A 19,112-nucleotide genomic window follows, 5' to 3' on the forward strand; every position below is an offset into this window, starting at 1 on the left:
GGGGTGGAAAAGGAGAGAAGATAGTTACATGCAAGAGTACTAAAAAAAACGGACGCGGAGAGATGGAGAGGTTGGTTGTGGCTGAAAGGGCTGAGTAAGCCGGATCATGTGTGTCTCCATTAATTAGTCTGTACCGGACTCAGCTTTTAGAGTGGCGAGGGTTGTCTGTGTGTGTGTCTCGTGGTTGTGTTGTCGTCTGTGTGTGTGGGTGAGTGTGTGTGTGGTGCGCGGGTCTGTGTGTGGTCCTGGGTGTGTGTGATGTGTGTGTGTCGTGTGTGTTGTGTGTGTCTGTGTGTGTGTGTGGTGGTGTGTGGTGTGTGGTGGTGTGTGTGTGTGTGGTTCAGCACCATCCAAACACATTTTAAATGATTTCTGTTCCTTCGCGTTGTTTTGCTAATATTTAATATTTGAAGGTAAATTCAACCAGACAAGTAAAAACACAATGAAGTCCAACGTTTCCATTACACTTTAGTGAAATCACACAAATATACAAACTCAGCAGAAGGCAATGGCAATGGTATAAAAACTGACACAGGCTATTACATGAAGAAGATTCATCATCATAATCATCATTACATTTTAACTCAGCAAAAATTAAAAAAATAAAAACAAGGCAATGGCAAATGGTATCAAAAAACGGGCCCTGACTACATCCTGGAAAGCACGGCATCAAGGCGATGTGTGTTCCTGCGTCTGCAGTGAGAACGACCAGCGGAGGCGGATCACAACGTTTCATTGGTGGGTTGGGAGGATGAGAGCGCTGTGATGTCATTATATCAGAAATTTGAATAAGTCGATAATTAACAGGAGGGTGAAGACGACCAGAGGCAACGAAGAGCCGGATCCCTGCAGGACGAGGTCTGGATGTTTGGTTCACTCCCTGAATGCAGATCTGCCAACATTCAACGCGATCTACGGCAGGACTGTGGTGAAGATCGGAAACAAGAACCGGTGTGTTGGATCAGAGAAACATTTGAGGTCTTTGGGTCTCTATTCGATTCCTAACCCAGGATCTGAAGGTGGCCAGGCCAAATGACATCAATCTCTAAACCGACCCAACATCAGGTTTAGGACGTTGAGTTCTGGGAGGTTTCTAACGGGTCAGTTTTGGATCAGGTCCAAAACCAGAAGATAAACTGGAGGCTTAAGGAACCTGAAGGATCTCTCGACTCTTTATGGCCCGGTTCGTTAAATATTCACTCTACATGACATCAGTTTGTGACATCACAGCGTACTCATCATATTATGTTTACAATGCGCCTCGTGATCCGACACCTGAAGCGCCGCCTGAATGAACAATCCCATCCTGAACTAAGACACAAGATCCAGTGTGAGCGGTGCTTCTCAACCGAGCCTCAGAGACCCGAAGAGGACCAAACAGGAAACAACTCAGCGAGATTTGAAAAATTTCAATTTGAAATCCAAGACTTTGTTCAGAAAAGTGCTTACAGATAAAGTTAATTTGAACATGGTGGATCCGGCAGCAGCTGAGAAGCACCGACTCAGAATAAAAATGAATAATAATAATAATAATAATCATATTATGGTACAATAAAGACATCCGACTCCCCGTTCAAGCTCAATGGGGAGTCCAGTGATTTGCTGTTGCTATGGTACAATGAAGCCCGCTGGGATTGGCTGTTGGCTCAACTCATCTGTCAGACAACCGAACGTCTGCAGGGGTGGGAGGGGCTTAATGGGGGTCGGACCAATGGATTTTCAATGGGAGAGATCAGGGAAACTGATTTTCAACAGCGGAGCACTGTCACTCACTTACACGGTTTCCCATTGATTATAAATGGCTGTTGTACAGATTTAATCTCCCATTGGTCAAATTTTCAATGGGGAAACACTGACCAGCATCTGATTTATAAAAAAATGATAGTTGTATAACTCATATTTAACTACCAATGACTTCAAATGGAACATTCCTCTGATATATTTTGATATTTGCCAGGATCACATAAAATCAACTTCCATTTATTTTCAATGGAAAATTACAAAACAAAACAAAAAAATCGGTTTTGGTATAACATTATTTTCTAAGATTGATTGATTTCCAGTTCCCAGCCTCTGAACCTAGAAGTTGCGCTAACATTGATTTCAATGGGAGTTGAAGAGTTTTCCAAAATCCTGATTAACATCCATTGATAATCCACTGACTGCTACGATCAAATAAATTCAACTTCCATTTATTTCAAATGGGGAATTAGAAGAATTCTATTTCATAGCAACATTTAGATTAGCCCCACTGATGTTCAATGGAAAACCCTGTTTCCCTGCTGTCCTCTGTCCTTGCTGTCCTCTGTCCCTGCTGTCCTCTGTCCCTGCTCCTGTCTCTGCTCATGAACTCCAGGAAACATCGTTTGGATTTAAAGTCGAACGAGTCGAACGACTGTTCGCTGTGTGAGCGAGGCGAGTCCGATCCTGATCGATCAAATCGATCGAATCCGTCTGCCTCGATTATTGGACAAACAGGACAGGACGGGAAACGACCGACCAGAACCCGACTCCAGTCTTCCACCATTCCCCCTTTAGACTAAAGGTTACAGCTCCACTTCTGATTGGTCGACAGACTTTTAAACCGATCACTGACGAAGTCTGAAGGTTTAAACACAAACACCTTTCACAGCGTCGGTGGTCGTTTCCCAGCCTGAACACGGATGTTTTATTACACGTGATGCACGTTCAAATGTGTGTGTGTGTGTGTGTGTGTGTGTGTGTGTGTGTGTGTGTGTGTGTGAGACGCTGAGCTCCTCGTTCTCTTTAACGCTGTACAAACTCATAAAATCGTTACATCCTCCCTCAATAAATACAACTCAGAAAAATAAATTAAAAGAAAAAAAGAAATCAGAAAACAATAAATATCTCACCGCCAGAGAATGTGTGTGTGTGTGTGTGTGTGTGTGTGTGTGTGTGTGTAGACATGGCAGCTAAAACGAGGTATCAATCAATGTTCCAGGAATTAGACCCGGCCCTCCCACAGGTCTCTTCAGTCTCTGTTACCTCCTCCCAGCTGTGTGTGTGTGTGTGTGTGTTCAGACGATGGATATGATGTGTTAAAATGTGTGTGTGTAGAGACAACACTGACACACACACACACACACACACACACACACACACACACACACACACACACGAGCCACTTGCAGTGAAAAACCATCTGACCGGTGAATTTAAGGGTTTCTACTTGGTCTCGTCGTCTTTTTCATGATGCTGGTCTCTGTCAGTCCAGATCCTCAAACTACAAAAAGATCGATGACGGAGGACACACACTTCACAGGATCAGAGCCGATCTGCTGCCCGATGGTTCGGAAGTTCACGAAGAACAAACCGAAGTTCCTGAAACGGTTTAAGCAGCGTTTAGTCTGATCCTGAAGGAAACAAACTGATAACTGTGATCACATATGTACAGGTGCACTCACACCTTCACCTCCTTCAGTTTGGATCTTTTCTTTCCGTGATGAATTTCATTAAATGTGAACTGGTCCTGGACGGATCCAGTCCTGATCCTGGTCGGTCCTGGACGGTGCAGGATCAGGACTGGATCTATTTTGTGTGCACTGTGCTTCCTCCTCTCAGACCTTTCCTTCCTCAGCTGGTTTGATGGATGACGTTGCCTCCATCTGATCAGTATTCTCCCTTTCTCCTGCTCTCAGTATTCCAGCAGAGTCTCCTCCTCCTCCTCCTCCTCCTCCTCCTCTTCAGCATGCAAACAGGATCTGACCTCCTCTTTCGTCCTGATTCTACTCTAACGTTTGCAGAGTGCGACGCTCCCTCTCTTCCTCACCTCTCTTGCATGATAGACCCTCCTCCTCCTCTTTCTTCCTCCTCTCTGTAACTGAATAGTAATCCCTCCTCTTCCTCACTTCTCAGCATGCAGCGGGCGTCTCCTCCTCCTCCTCCTCCATCGCCTATGCATCATCCCTCCTTTACCTTCTCCTCTTGGGATTTGCTCGTTTCTCTAAACTCGTCTCATCTCGTCGTCGACAACAACGAGGTGAATCCTGATCAAAACCACGACGACAACTGGAGCGACGACTCTGAGCCTAAAGGGCACGTGGAGATTTAGATTTATGCACAAAATAAAAAAATAAAGATTTGATCAGAGAATTCAAAAACGTCCAAGATACCGATCGAGCGATTTTCACGGAGCGGCTGTGAAAAAAAACAAAAACGTTTTTTAATTGAGCTGCAGATACGATCAGTGATTTAACGGCTGAGTCTCCACTGCAGCACACACACACACACACACACACACACACACACACACACACACACACACACACAGGTTGGATGAACAGTGGTGTTGTATTGTAGTGGCTTCCCTCCCTGTTCTATAATAATTCATCATCTAAAAGGCAGTCTTTTATCAGGACCCTTCCTCCTCCTCCTCTTCTTCCTCCTCCTCCTCCTCCTCCTCCTCCTCCTCCTCTTCCTCACTCGGGTCCTTTTGGCCCCAAAGATTCAAACGACAGTTAAACAACAGCAAGAAAAAAAAAGGTGCTTTGTAGCTTTATGGCATCGTGGAGAGCCAGAAGAGACGCCGGGTCTGCGGCAGAACATTTTCACACATGAACTAAAGACGGATTTCTTTAAAGTCGAAAAATAAATAAGTGATGTGAAACGTGTGCAGCTCAGCAAACCATGAACAGATGATGTTTGACATGTTGCATCAAAGCTCGGGTCAATCTTCAAATTTAAAACCGAGCTGCATGGAGCACGGAGCTCGCGGGTCGATGAGATGAAGCTCGGAATCATTTCTATGATCCACAGTGAAAATGTTCTGCCACAGAGAACCGGAGGTTTACGGGGGATGAGGGGTGCAGCTCGGCCTGGTTCACACAGAGAACTGAGAGTGCTTCACACCGGGTTCAGGTCTTTGAGCTACAGTTGGTTCTGATACAGCACCCAGGTGGACCTGAAGCTTCAGATGAGTTCAGTGTCGGTGTCAAACATCCTCATTCTTCTTCAGGACGTACAAGTTTCATCAAAACAACATCCAAAGCTACACATGCAACAATTTAACCCCTCCGAACACCACCCACACCTCTGGACCGGACTGACCCTCCATCCGATCCGATCTGTTCACACAAACAAACATCAGTTTGCTGAGGTTCAGTTCAGACCCGTTTAACCAGTCCGGTTAAATCCAGCTCGCTCCGGTTTAGTCCGGTCTGGTCGGATGGTGTGATGATGACGGGTCGGTCTCGGTCTGATCCGGTCTCTTGGCTCTCCTCTTCCTCCAGACTCTGATGTAGCATAATGTTCAGCTTTGTACAAGTTCAGCTCCTTAAAATCCAAACGGGTCGATCCACAAAGTTCTTATTACATGTTAACATTTCAGTATTTCTTTTTTTTCTTTTTTTCTTTTATACTTTATCATCATCATTATTATTATTAGCTTTCTTTTTTGTTGTTTACAATTATGGCCACAAGTCTTAAAAGTTCTTGAGTCCGGTCCGGCTAAAACTCCATTCCAGGTTGTTTTTGATCCGGGTTTGGTCCAAGTCCGGTCCAGTTCTGACATGATCCGGTCCGGTCTTTACATGGCACTGGGCTTGTAGCTCTGCACAGTATTTCCCCCTGGGCACGGTTAGCATGGCGCTGTAAAGCATGGCTGTATGTGGGTGTATGTGCAAGGTCCGACAGTAAAGCGTTCTGCACCAACCAGCGTCAAAGTCTAGCAACTGGTGCTGAATCCAGAACCCCATTTTCCAGGTCTGGTTCTGGTCCTGAAAGATGCCGGTCAGTCCAAGTCAACCTGCCGTTTTACAGACCTTGCCGTGTGCCTGTGCTGGAATGTATTCAAAACGTAATTCTGGATTCTTTTCTGTTGAATTATTCACGATTCCGGCGAATTCCACAGTCTTGATTGGTCGGGCAGTACATTACTTAAGAGTCTTCCTGGCCAATAGGAGGCCAGAGGCCAGCATGACTGACCAATGACGGAGCGGGTTGATGGGAAGGGAGGGAGTGGGATGAAAGAGGAAACGAGTAAGGATGGAAAGGAAGGGGATGATAGAGAAGGAGATGAAATGAGGAAGTAGGAGGTGTAGATGGAGGAGACAGGTTTATGGACACAGGTACTGGTCGGTCAGTAGGCATCGGGCTCAGTGTGCTGTGGTAGAGTGATTGTCCAGAGAAAAAACATTGAGTGGTTAATTAAAACAGCAACTTAGGAACGTCTAGATCCTGACGAGGCTCGGCTGAACAGTCCAAGGTCAAGTCAAGTCTTTACTTCCTCAGTCAACGATGACTTCAACCTTTCAGGTTTAGGTCAAGTCATCGGTTTATTTGCTTCCTTCTTCTTCGTTAAAGCTTGGAACGACGTCAGTCCTTCACGAACAAGTTCAAGATCTGACTTCGATGCTTCGTTTCTTAAAGCTTGACCTGAACATCTAACAGTGAATCCGGATCCTTCCACATGAGACTGAGGATTCAAGGTAAAGACATCAGCAAAGGTCGGTAAGCCATGACTTGAGTTTTTGATGTTTAGCTCGGATTTGTCCACACATTGAGGTTCTTATGGTAAGGTCAAGTCTGTTGTGATTTCACTGTGACCTTCTAACCAACATCTTAGTTTCTTGATCCTTTGGACCAGAACAAGTCCGTAGCTTTGATGGAAACTTGATTTGACCTTTTGTTCTTCAACCCAGCATCTAGACAGTTCCAAACCAGGCTGTGAATCCTGAAGTCAGGTCGAGTCCACATCCATCGTTTAGTGAAACCTGATTCAGTCTTTAATCTAGTTTCCACAGCCACGACCCCTTGTTTTGGGTTAGGGTTACACCTGCACTGAATTTAAATCCAAATCCAAACCGACAGATGCATCGAGAAGGTTCCGACTCGTTCCACGATGAAGTCACGTTATAAATGTATCCAAATCGGTTTGGAAACTGATTTTCAGCCCCAAAACCCACCAAATGGAGGTAGTTGGGGTCCCAGTCAGCCAGTTAATCAGTCTTCAGATCAATCAATCAATCAATCAAGTGACAAATAAATTGCTGATGGATTGATTGCTAAAGGGCCGGAGCTGTGGCTGTCAGTTCGGTCCAACACTGAGCAGATCAGCTGACTGTTCAAACAGTTCAGAAAAACAAAGCACCCTCACATCCCTTTCCCCCATTCTTCTTCCCCATCCATCCCCCCATCCATCCATCAGTCCATCCATCAGTCCATCCATCAGTCCATCCATCAGTCCATTCGTCCTTCCCCTCCTCTCAGCTGCTTCCAGACATCAGGTTGATGGCTTGCTCCAGTTTGTGCCTCAGTTTGTGTTTGCGACAGTATCCGTCCCGATCCAACGCCGTCAGGATCTGCAGAGACAGAAGAAATTAGATCAGTACCTACAACAGTTTGTCCTTTATACAATATGAAGCTTGCTTCATCAGATAAAAAAATTAAAGGTCGTCCTGCAACATGAAAATTGAATCATCTGTTGGGAAACAGGAATGCGCCCTGCAGCTTTTATTGCAGTCTGCCCATCAGATCAGTGGTTCCATGGATCCAACACAATAAAGATTGGATGGATTGAAATTCATGGTCCCTAATGGATGAATCCTCATGACTTTAGCAATTCCCGGACTTTTCGTTCAATGGCACCATGAAGTTGACGGTTTTGTCTCAATGATGAAGCGGGTATGAGAGTCAATACCTCCAAGTCTGAGGCCGTGGAACAACAGACAGCCAAGTACACTCAAGTAAAGTTCAAAGATCCCACAGTGTGATCTGTGAACGAAGGTGAGATCGACATCGGATTCGGAGGCAAGGCTCTGGGTTTGATGGCATATACCAACCTTCACTTCATGAGGTTTGGGTAGTGACCAAAAGAATGACATCATGCATACAATGGGCACTGTTAGAGATTGGATGAGGAGCTCAGACAAACTGCTGCCACTTTGTGTTGAGATGGTTTGGACACTTGCATTGGAGCTGTTTCCAGGAAACCACCAGGCAGACTCAGAATACACCAGAGGGATTACATATCCCATCTGGCCTGGGAATGCCTCCGGACCCCACAGGAGGACGACGTTGCTCGGGAAAAGGACTTCTGGGCTTCCTTACTTAGTCGTCAAAGTGGTGGAAAATGGATGTCTTGGCAACTGTCGGATGGATTTGTTCAGACATTTATGTCCCAACAGGATGAGATGAAATAACTTCATGTTTTATTCAGCACCATCATCGGGCCATGATTTCAATTTGTCTGATATTAGTGAAGCTGTTCACTCTAAGTCTTTGATCCACTGGGAACCATAAATGTTCATCAGAGTTCATGGAAATCTGACCAGCGGTTGAAAAAATATCTTGGACTGGTGAAGTGATGCAGTCACTGCCAGTATACAAACTACAGACCACAGACACAGGGACGCAGTCATTGGTTACCCTCTGCCAATGCAGGGTCAGGATCTCTGCCAATGGCAGACCTCGATCCCGACGGCACAGCTACTATCTCAAAAGTCAAGCTGCGATGAAACCCCGCCCCCTCACCTCTTCCTTGTATTTGTTGATGTAGAAGTAGAGCTCACTGAGCGCGCTCAGTGTGTTGAACTCGTTGCCGTGCAGACGGGACTGTTCCACCAGGTAAGCGTCCATGTCCTGATCACTGATGCTCGGCATCTTGGCAATATCCCTGTAGTACCTGCACACACACACACACACACACACACACACACAGCTGGTGTGTTAACCTCAAACTCTGCTAATTGCATGAACAAACTAATGTGTTGCTTTAAGGTTCATTTAGCCAGATAATTACCCTAAGTACTAAATGTGCAATTTTTTAACTATTGCCCAAGCAGGCGATTGCCTTTTAGCCATCAACAGTAATTAATATGATTTATATGGTATTATATTACAGTGTGCTGTTAATTCTGTTATTGATGACACGACAGAGTCTCTGATGACTTTCTAATGATTTAGTTTTATTTTAACGAGCAGTTGGTTTTACCCAGGTCATGTAGTTTGGTTAGCATGTCAGCTACATTTCAGCTGAGGTGAGGCGAGGTGTATTTCTTGTGATCTCACCTCTCCACCCAGCTCTTGTAGTTGGGGATGTCTTTAGCGTAGAGCAGCTTGTTGGACGGAGAGTCTTTGCCGAGCCGGTGTTCTGATGTCGAGCAGGAGTCCATGAAGGTCTGAGCGACGACGGACAGGCAGGCGTCGGTGATGCTGCTCTTGTGGATGTCGAACACAAACTGAGGATTCTTAATGACGTTCACCCAGAACCTGAGAGGAAGGCTGCAGACAGACAGGAGACAGGAGACGCGTCTTTAAACCCGGTCACGTCTCATGAGAAAAGACTTCGCTGTCGCTTCTGTTTCTCACCAGTTGCTCTTCCAGGTGTGTCGCACATCCGGGTCGCTGATCTGTCGTTTGTCAGCCTGTTCGTCCAGGAAGTCGAACATGTATTTGATAGCCAATGGGAGAGCAGAGCCTCGGTGGGCGGTGCTAAACACTGTCTCAAACAGGTCGTCCACAAACTTTTGCAGTGTCCCCTAGTGGACGGAGGACCAAAGCATGATGTTAAATATTTTCAGTTCAAAGATGATACATATTCGACTAACAAGTAAAACTTGGTTCAGACGTTCATGTTCCTTCAGGATGAATTGTAAAAGTATAAAATAATTAATAACTAAATTAATAAATTTGACTTGTTTAATGACGCCTTCCTCTTTTTCTCAAGAGTTAAGAGTCAACCAGTCGCAGGAGATGCCCATCCACCCGGTGGAGCCCGGTTCTGCTCGAGGTTTCTGCCTCTTAAACGAAGATTTTCTTTCTTACTTTTGCTCCTGATAGGCACTGACATGTCTCTGTAAATAATATTAGACTACGATCTATCCTGCTCTGTATGAACAACAACAAGGTCGTCCAGGTCAGAGTAACGCTGAAGCTTCTCACAGTCAACTGGACCTGCTTAGTTCACTGAAGACGTTTCGTCTCTCAGTCCCAAATATTTACCTCTGTGGGGATAATACACACGGCCATCCAGTGGGCTGCTGAGGTTGCCTGAGGGGAAGGTGTGGATGGGGGTCGTTAAGGACACCTGTGGGTCGTTAACTGTGGGTCGTTAAGGACACCTGTGGGTCGTCAAGGACACCTGTGGGTCGTTAAGGACACCTGTGGGCCGTCAAGGACACCTGTGGGCCGTCAAGGACACCTGTGGGTCGTTAAGGTCACCTGTGGGTCGTTAAGGACACCTGTGGGTCGTCAAGGACACCTGTGGGTCGTTAAGGACACCTGTGGGTCGTCATGTGAGTCATCAGCGTTCCTTGGCCTTGAGGTATCGGTTGAACTCCTCAGATCAGGACTTCACCAACACCTCAAGAGACGCTCATGACCCTACAGAGATAAATACCTGAGACTCCTCACCCCTCAGGACTGAAGAAGCCTCTTTGATGAGAGACAAAACGTCTTGAGATAACTTCTGTTATTCTGTTTGGAGCAGTATAAATAAATCTGAAGTGAATAAAGAGGACAGAGAAGAGACAGGAAATGAAGCGAGCGTTGCTGTTGTGTTACCTTGGTAGCCAGCAGTCTGGTCAGGTAGATCTCAGAAACCATCTTACTGCCTCGGTCTCCTTCTCTCTGATCACTGTGCTCGTGGTTCTTCACCAGGTGCCAAAGTTTAGTACCTGAAAACAGACAACACATGTACTGCACAGTCTACTACACACAGTATACACAGTACACACAGTATCCTAATACTGCTGCTGATGCTGCAGTACCTGTCTCCTGGTCCGGTGTGATCATTGGAGCTCTGGACCTCAGACTGTCAGGACTGCTGGACGTTCGAAGTAACGACTCTGAAGACACAAAGAGGGAAAAGTTACTTTTTGTGATTAGTTACCAGCTGATGATGAGTGTGTGTGTGTGTGTGTGTGTGTGTGTGTGTGTGTGTGTGTGTGTGTGTGTGTGTGTGTGTGTGTGTGTGTGTGTGTGTGTGTGTGCTGTACCATATCTGCTCAGGGATCTGGTGAACGTGAAGGAGTTGGCGATGTTGTAAGCAGAAACCTGCTTCTGGACCAGCGCCACCAGCGAGCCGTCGGTTACCTAGCAACAAACAGCAACACATCAGTCAATGAGTTAATCAGCCAATCGCTCCATCAATCAGCTGACTAATTATCCGTTCAGTCAGCTGACTCAGTCGATTCTTATCGTGTCCACGATCTGACGGACCACGTCACCACGAGAACTGATAAAGAACCAGAACTGAGACTGAAGCTGCTTGACCCAACAAGAAGCTTTAAATCTGCATTAAAGTACAGGACCAGGACCAGGACCAGGACCAGGACCGGGACCTGGACCTGGACCAGCTTGCTTGTGAGCTGTACCTGGTAATGTGCCAGAGTGTTGAGTCTCTTCCAGTCGCTCTCGATCTTGGTGGTCACGTCTTCGTCCTGCAGGATGATCCTGGTCAGTCGGCCCTGACGCCACTCTGACCAAACAAACACATACATGCAGTTAGCATGTGCCACTGAGGAGCAGACTGATGACATCATGTGATGATGTCATCACTCACCGAGGTCCATGTCGTCGGCCTGAGGTCTCTGAGAGAACGGGATGCCTTTGTAGACGGCGTCCAGCAGTTTGTCTTTGACCTGAGTCACCGTGTCACAGTTCAACACCTTCACCGGAACCTCTGTGCCCGCCTCGCCCTCCGGAGGGATACACATCAGAGTCTGACAGACAGACAGACAGACAGACAGACAGACAGGTGGAGAGAGACAGACAGACAGACAGACAGGTGGAGAGAGACAGACAGACAGACAGACAAGACAGGTGGAGAGAGACAGACAGACAGACAGGTGGAGAGAGACAGACAGACAGACAGAGAGTAAATCATTTTGCTTTTTAGACGTGTTTCGGTAATGTGTCCTTCTGCTCAAGTGTGTGTGTGTGTGTGTGTGTGTGTGTGTTACCAGCTGTTTGTAGTCGATCTGCTGTCTGATGAGTTTGTCTTCGCTCAGAGAGTAACGAGCTTCTCCGGTGATGGCGTCGATCGGACCTTTCTCCATCTGCTGCTTTATGGCACAGTACAGCATGAAGAGAGGCTCGCCGGCACACTCCTGACAGACAGACAGACAGACAGAGAGACAGACAGAGAGACAAAGAGACAGAGAGACAAAGAGACAGACAGACAGACAGACAGACAGAGAGACAAAGAGACAGAGAGACAGAGAGACAAAGAGACAGACAGACAGAGAGACAGACAGAGAGACAAAGAGACAGAGAGACAAAGAGACAGACAGACAGAGAGACAAAGAGACAGACAGACAGAGAGACAGACAGACAGAGAGACAGACAGACAGAGAGACAGACAGAGAGACAAAGAGACAGACAGACAGACAGACAGGTAAGTTCATTATGTCTGTTTAATCCTGAAAACTCATCAGCAGGATTTAACCAATCCCCTTCAGTTCCAATGAATAAATTAACTGCAGATCTGATCTGATTGGTCACAGTCAGACTGAAGAGCTTAACGAGATCAATTAGGGAGACGAGGAGGGAGAGGAGGGAAGGTGAGAGGGGATGAGGAGAGGAGGGAAGGAGAGAAGGAAGGAGAGAGGAGGGAAGGAGAGAAGGAAGGAGAGAGGAGGTTACCTTGAGAAATCGATGCAGCAGGAAGGTGAACCAGTTGGTCAGCATCTTCTCGGCTACAGACTCGGTCCTGAACACACAGAGGTCAGAGGTCAGAGGTCAGGTCTGTTTGATCCTCTTCTTATCGACATGACGACACATTTTAGATTCCTCTAAAGAACTCGTCCATCTCGACTGTCACTGAGTATTTACAGCTCGTCCTGGTCCAGTTAGAGGACGGGAAACAGAACCGAGGACGGCCAGAGCTTTGATGCTAATGTAGATACAGCTAACTGTAGTGTAAAGTTTGTGTAAAGGCTGTGTAAAGGCTGTGTAAAGGCTGGGTTGTGTAAGTAAAGGTTGTGTAAAGGCTGTGTAAAGGCTGGGTTGTGTAAATGTTGTGTAAAGGCTGTGTAAAGGCTGGGTTGTGTAAAGGTTGTGTAAATGTTGTGTAAAGGCTGTGTAAAGGTTGTGTAAAGGCTGTGTAAAGGTTGTGTAAAGGCTGGGTTATGTAAAGGCTGTGTAAAGGCTGTGTAAAGGTTGTGTAAATGTTGTGTAAAGGCTGTGTAAAGGTTGTGTAAAGGCTGTATAAAGGTTGTGTAAAGGCTGTGTAAAGGTTGTGTAAAGGCTGGGTTGTGTAAAGGCTGTGTAAAGGCTGTGTAAAGGTTGTGTAAATGTTGTGTAAAGGCTGTGTAAAGGTTGTGTAAAGGTTGTGTAAATGTTGTGTAAAGGCTGTGTAAAGGTTGTGTAAAGGCTGTGTAAAGGCTGTGTAAATGTTGTGTAAAGGCTGTGTAAAGGTTGTGTAAAGGTTGGGTTGTGTAAAGGCTGTGTAAAGGTTGTGTAAAGGCTGGGTTGTGTAAAGGCTGTGTAAAGGTTGTGTAAAGGCTGGGTTGTGTAAAGATTGTGTAAAGGCTGGGTTGTGTAAAGGTTGTGTAAAGGCTGGGCTGTGTAAAGGTTGTGTAAATGCTGTGTAAAGGTTGTGGAAAGACTGTGTAAAGGTTGTGTAAAGGCTGGGTTGTGTAAAGGCTGTGTAAATGTTATGTAAAGGTTGTGTAAAGGCTGTGTAAATGTTGTGTAAAGGCTGTGTAAAGGCTGTGTAAAGTTTGTGTAAAGGCTGAGCTGTGTAAAGGTTGTGTAAAGGTTGTGTAAAGGCTGGGTTGTGTAAAGGTTGTGTAAAGATTGTGTAAAGGCTGTGTAAAGGATGTGTAAAGGTTGTGTAAAGGCTGTGTAAAGGTTGTGTAAAGGCTGGGTTGTGTGAAGGTTGTGTAAAGGTTGTGTAAAGATTGTGTAAAGGTTGTGTAAAGGCTGTGTAAAGATTCGGACCTCCTCAGCAGTAGTTTGGGATGGTTCCGGTTCTCCAGGTTCTTCTCGATCAGGTCGGCCAGCAACTGTTTTAACACCACTGTCGCATATTCCATACGACCCTGAAGACAAAGACGGAGTCAGTAATGTTCACTCAGTCATTAGCGTGTTCACAGTAACACGGATGTCGTCTCAGGTGTGTCATGGTCACCTGCAGAGCGGCCATCAGCAGCGAGGCGACGTTCCCGCGGTCCCTCATGGAGAACGACCTCTGAGCCTCCAGAGTGTGGATGAAGGTCAACAGGAACATCTTGTTGTTCAGCAACTGACTGAACAGACGCAGAGCTTTCTCCACGTTAGCCGGAGACTGAAGCACACACACACACACACACACACACACACACACACGATGGTTAGAGAACCTGGTTCACACTGGACCCACATCAACTCGAGAAAGCACTTTGTACAAAGTCTGTTCCTGTTTCTCTCAAAGTGACTTCAGAGACTCATCCTGCACTCAGACACATACTAACACTAATTCTACTGCTGCTGACTGAATCTGCTGTTAGCAGCAACAGAACCGGGCTCAGCAGCCGGACCGGACCAGGTTGGAGCACAGCTGTTACAGTACTGAGGTGATTTACAGACTTTATGATGGAAACTTTGATCAGTAGTGAAGCGCAAGAAAAGCTGCTCACTGCTGGTCCAGAGGTTCTGTTCTGGGTTCAGAGGTTCTGTTCTGGGTTCAGAGGTTCTGTTCTGGGTCCAGAGGTTCTGTTCGGTCCAGCTGTGTTCACTGGAAGGCAGACCCTGATGCTAGCTCATAGCGCTAGCTGCTATGCATACTGTAAACCCCAGTCCACATCCACGAGTCCACACGGAAACACATACGATGGGGAGTAAACAGAACTCTACTTCCTGTTTACGTGGCTGTGTTTAGCTTCAGTTTCTAAATCTCTGTATGAATAAAGATCGTTATGAGAGCTCAATAAATCTGAGCAGAGATTCAGACAGGAAGTTTCCTCGTGTGTTTCATGGAAGTCCTCGCAGACTGATCTACTTCCACACCTCGTTATCAGGATGTGAGGAAGTCTAATTGATGTGTGGAGAACAGAGGCTCAGCGGCTCACGGCTTCCTGCTGGCTTTGTTTAATTAAAGCTGACTGTGGAGGGTCGCTTCACACTTTAACACACTGTTTGTTCTGTGGATGATGAAGGAGTGTGTGTGTGTGTGTGTTGTACGTACGTCGAGCTCTTTGAGGACGGGGTGTTCTTCGATCCCAGGAAACATGACTCTCATGGTGTAGGTTCGGTACTCCAGGAAGGGGATCTTCACTCCATCCATGTCGTTGGTGAGTTCCTGGATGTCGGTCTGCAGCTCAGCGAAGGCTGCGTGGAGGAGAGGTCAGAGGTCAGAGGTCAGAGTGCTGGAGTCTTTACAGGAAGTCACCACTTCGTCCTCACTCTAACAGACATACCCTCCTTGCACTCGAGCGCCACCCGGCTCTCCAGGTTGTCCATCTGCAGCTGGAGGCGTTTCAGCGTCCGGTCGGCGTCCCGAGTCTTCCTCTTGTAGGCGATCAGCACGGCGATGATCGCGATGAGCAGCACTCCTCCGCCCGCGCCGATACCGATGATGGCCGGCAGTGTCAGGGCGCTGTCGGAGTAAATATGGAGCGTACCCGGGGAGTACTCCAGACCGCCAACGAGGATCTACAGACAGAGAGACGACTGTTACATGAACATCGACTATCACGAGAGCCATGAGCAAACAGCTCGCCAGTCATGTGACTTCAGTGTTTGTACGGACTGCAGCGGCCACCTGTAGTCGATGGTTCTGGATCTGGTCCTGTAGAACCAGTCCATGTCTGGTCTGCAGACTCTTCTAACATATTTATATTAATGATGTCTGAATGTTTTATTAACGAGATTCATAAACATCGATCAGAAAACAGACGCATGAATAAATGATTAAGTGATAAGAGACGGAGAGGAAGAACCAACACGACAGTCTGAACTGATCAATAATCAATATGTTTAATAATTCATCAATAGTTTAATGTGTGTGTGTGTGTGTGTGTGTCACCCTCTGATCTGTGGCATCAGACCAATTACCCATGACTCCCTGCCGCTGTACTTAATGACTGTCACCTTTATAACGAGCTCGTTTCTTCACATTCAAACTTTCTTTAATATTTAAAAGAACAAAACGTCACGTTTACTGTATGACATCATAAAATGATGTTATGTCATCAGTCTGTCCACGCCCACGCAAACACAGCGTGCTGCAGTCACAGAAGAGGATCAACGTTAACGTTAGACTGACGTTAGAGTAACGTTAGATTGTGTCCGACCTAAAAGCTCGGTGAAACACGGTAAATATTGGAGATGAAGACAGATCAGAGCGCCTGTTCAATATTTCATTTCAAGTTCCCGACCCGACCCGAGGCTGTTTGTTCTGGAGTTCAGCGTAGTGTCTGTAAGCAGGACCGGGCAGGTCACGGAGACTTTTTGCTCGAAATGAACATTTTCCTCAAAAGTTCCCAAAAACACGACGAACGACGACGACTGATGTGGAGGAGTTTATTCTGCTGACTGTCACTCATCCACCTTAAACCGACATGAATCAAGTCAAACTTGTGTCTGTTGTTGTTTTGCAGCACAGACTGAAGTCAGACTCAAACGCTGAAGCTGCTTCATCAAAGAAAAAAAGTGTTTTCAGTCTTTGAGCTTCAGTCTGCAGACGACCCTTCGATCTGTCTCTGGACACCAGCTGCCTATAGCTCCTTTAACCAACCAATCACAGCCCGTTATCAGTGACAGGTGAAAAAAAGAGGGCGGGGCTAAGACCCCATCACTCACCAGGACTCGCTGTTCTCCGGTGAGATCCGGCGAATCACAGAGCAGCTGGTTCTCGGACACGGTAAGCAGGCAGGGCGACTCTCCGATCAGGACGGTGTAGTTCAGACGGTTGTTCCCCGGAGCCGGAGGGATCAGGTTCTTACCCTGAAACCAGAGCGGGCACGAGTACTCAGAGCATGTACTAAAAGTAGTAATACTACAATGAAGAAATACTCAAATGTTATTACTTCAGTAAAAGGACAAAAGTTTCAAAATGAAGTACCAAAACTAAAGAAACTGAACTTGGTTCAGTTCCTGAGTACTTAGTTACTTTCCTCTCTAACACCTGTTCACCTTTATATAAATATTGTGTCTCTCTTCTTCTTCTGAACTTCCTGTTTGACTCACCTTGAGGATGATAGGTGATCCTGGTTTGACCTCCAGAATCCCAGAGTTCCCCAGGGGGTCAAAGGTCGGGTTGGGGTAGTGTGTGAAGGGTGTGGAGTTCAGGACCAGCAGAGAGGAAACCTGGACAGGACCAGAATATCGATTACTGCAAGTACTACTAATATTTGATGTCTGGGACAGTAACGTGTCAGAGAAATGATTTAAATCCATCAATCACCTTCATCTGAATCAATACTAAGACACTTTAAAGGAACCTCACAACTCCTCTACGCAGACGATACTCAGCTGTTCACTGTGAACTGATCCGGTTTTAAACTCTGGATGGGAAATGATCTCAGCAGCTTCTTAAAGTTCTTGTTTCTGCTCCAGTCTTGTGTCACGTTAGCGAACAAACGTTTTTAAAGGGACCCATGAAGACTGATGTCTTTATCATGTCACCAGCTAACCGCAAATTAACTGCTGCTAACTGAATCTGCCATCAGCACGCACCAGAACCGGGCTCCGCATCCTGACCGGACCGGGTTGGAGCACAGCCTCTGAGACCAACAGGGAATAACTCAGCTGACTCAGCCCGGGATGCCAGGAGCCGAACCCGGCAAGAAAACCGGGAGTAATGCTTTAGAGCGCTTTGAGCTGCAGAGTTCATCTACTGACATCACTGTAACCATGACAACCCCTCTTGCTCGGTGTTACCTGGTCAAAGATGAAGCCGAACTCGTCGGGGCGCAGCGCCCCCTCTGGTGGGTTTGGTTTACTGTAAATCAGACCAGGAGCCAAACACGTCATGGTGCTGTCGTTGACCACGGTGCAGAACTGCAGAAAGAAACGATGACTCATTAAAGACAGATTGATTATTTATTAGATATTTATTTAGAAAGACATTTCACAACGTTTCCTCACGTTGTTGGTTTCCACTCCTCCGTACTTGGCTCGGACTTTGGGCTCCTGGATGGTCAACAGGTTTGTTCCTGTTACCGTTATCACTGTGCTGCCACTGCACACACACACACACACACACACACACACACACACACACACTCAGGTTACAGATGAATACTCTGATTGATTATTGGATTATCCCTGACGAGGATGTGGAGTGTTTACTTGAGGATGGTCCAGTTGGGCTCGATGTTGGTGATGGTCGGGTCCTCCGTGTAAACGTATTTGGTCTCCGAGCTCGTCACCTCGGCCCTGTCAATCATCAGACGGATGGAGGCGGGGCCAGAGCCCGACAGGGAGGCAGGAGTTATGCAGATTATTTCCCGATTGGTCCGTCTGAGAGAGACGTGAAGATAGAGAGGAGATCAGTGATTGGCTGATTGTTTGCTGAGCTTACATAAATGAATTCATCGACGGGCCACACTGACTTGACAAACAGACACTCCTCCATGTTGATATAAACGGTGACGGTGCTGCCGGCGTCCAGGTGTCGACCCGTCACTGTGAGTCTGGTTCCCCCAGAAACAGGTCCCTTCTCTGGACGAACACGGTTGAAGCTGGGGCTCTGGAGGAGGAAGTTACGTGAACATCCAGACATATATCTACTGTATGCTGCACGAGGACTCCAACACTCACCACGAAGGAGTACGTCTGCGTGGACAGGGTTCGATACTCGGCGCTGCAGACGCCGATGCAGAGCTCGACAGGACCGCCTGGAGAGTGAGGGAGGAGAGCCTCGGCCATGTCGCACACGATCCTGCAGACAGACGGAGTCAGTCACATGATCTGTCACATGATCAGTCACATGATCAGTCACATGTTCACACCAACATACGAACACACACTGACCTCTCAGCGCTGATGTACTGCGAGGGGACGGGGTTACAGCGGACTCCGGCCACCTGAACGTGAGCGATCTCCTTCACCTGCAGGCCCAGGTTCTCCCCCTCGATGGTCACCCGGGTCCCGCCCTCCCGAGGGCCCGTCAGAGGGTCGATCTGTGGAGGAGGACATCCATCATCCATCATCCATCATCCATCAGG

At 46.9% G+C, this 19,112-nt stretch overlaps 1 protein-coding gene across 1 annotated transcript in view; it reads right to left on the bottom strand.

The window, feature by feature from the left end:
• Positions 1 to 450: 450 nt before the first annotated feature.
• Positions 451 to 19,112, bottom strand: part of plxna3 (plexin A3) — a 70,173-nt gene continuing 51,511 nt past the window's right edge. The window contains 23 exon segments of the mRNA XM_027275545.1: positions 451 to 7,319; positions 8,491 to 8,641; positions 9,028 to 9,240; positions 9,328 to 9,497; positions 10,522 to 10,634; positions 10,728 to 10,805; positions 10,956 to 11,052; positions 11,334 to 11,437; positions 11,522 to 11,681; positions 11,922 to 12,068; positions 12,604 to 12,670; positions 13,903 to 14,003; positions 14,093 to 14,248; positions 15,128 to 15,270; positions 15,360 to 15,594; positions 16,744 to 16,887; positions 17,131 to 17,250; positions 17,824 to 17,943; positions 18,031 to 18,124; positions 18,235 to 18,405; positions 18,498 to 18,634; positions 18,706 to 18,826; positions 18,919 to 19,067. Of these exon segments, the coding sequence (XP_027131346.1) occupies positions 7,224 to 7,319; positions 8,491 to 8,641; positions 9,028 to 9,240; positions 9,328 to 9,497; positions 10,522 to 10,634; positions 10,728 to 10,805; positions 10,956 to 11,052; positions 11,334 to 11,437; positions 11,522 to 11,681; positions 11,922 to 12,068; positions 12,604 to 12,670; positions 13,903 to 14,003; positions 14,093 to 14,248; positions 15,128 to 15,270; positions 15,360 to 15,594; positions 16,744 to 16,887; positions 17,131 to 17,250; positions 17,824 to 17,943; positions 18,031 to 18,124; positions 18,235 to 18,405; positions 18,498 to 18,634; positions 18,706 to 18,826; positions 18,919 to 19,067 (3,087 nt within the window). The 3' untranslated portion in view covers positions 451 to 7,223.

Source organism: Larimichthys crocea, unplaced genomic scaffold, assembly GCF_000972845.2.
Source record: "Larimichthys crocea isolate SSNF unplaced genomic scaffold, L_crocea_2.0 scaffold148, whole genome shotgun sequence".
Classification (NCBI taxonomy): Eukaryota; Metazoa; Chordata; class Actinopteri; family Sciaenidae; genus Larimichthys; species Larimichthys crocea.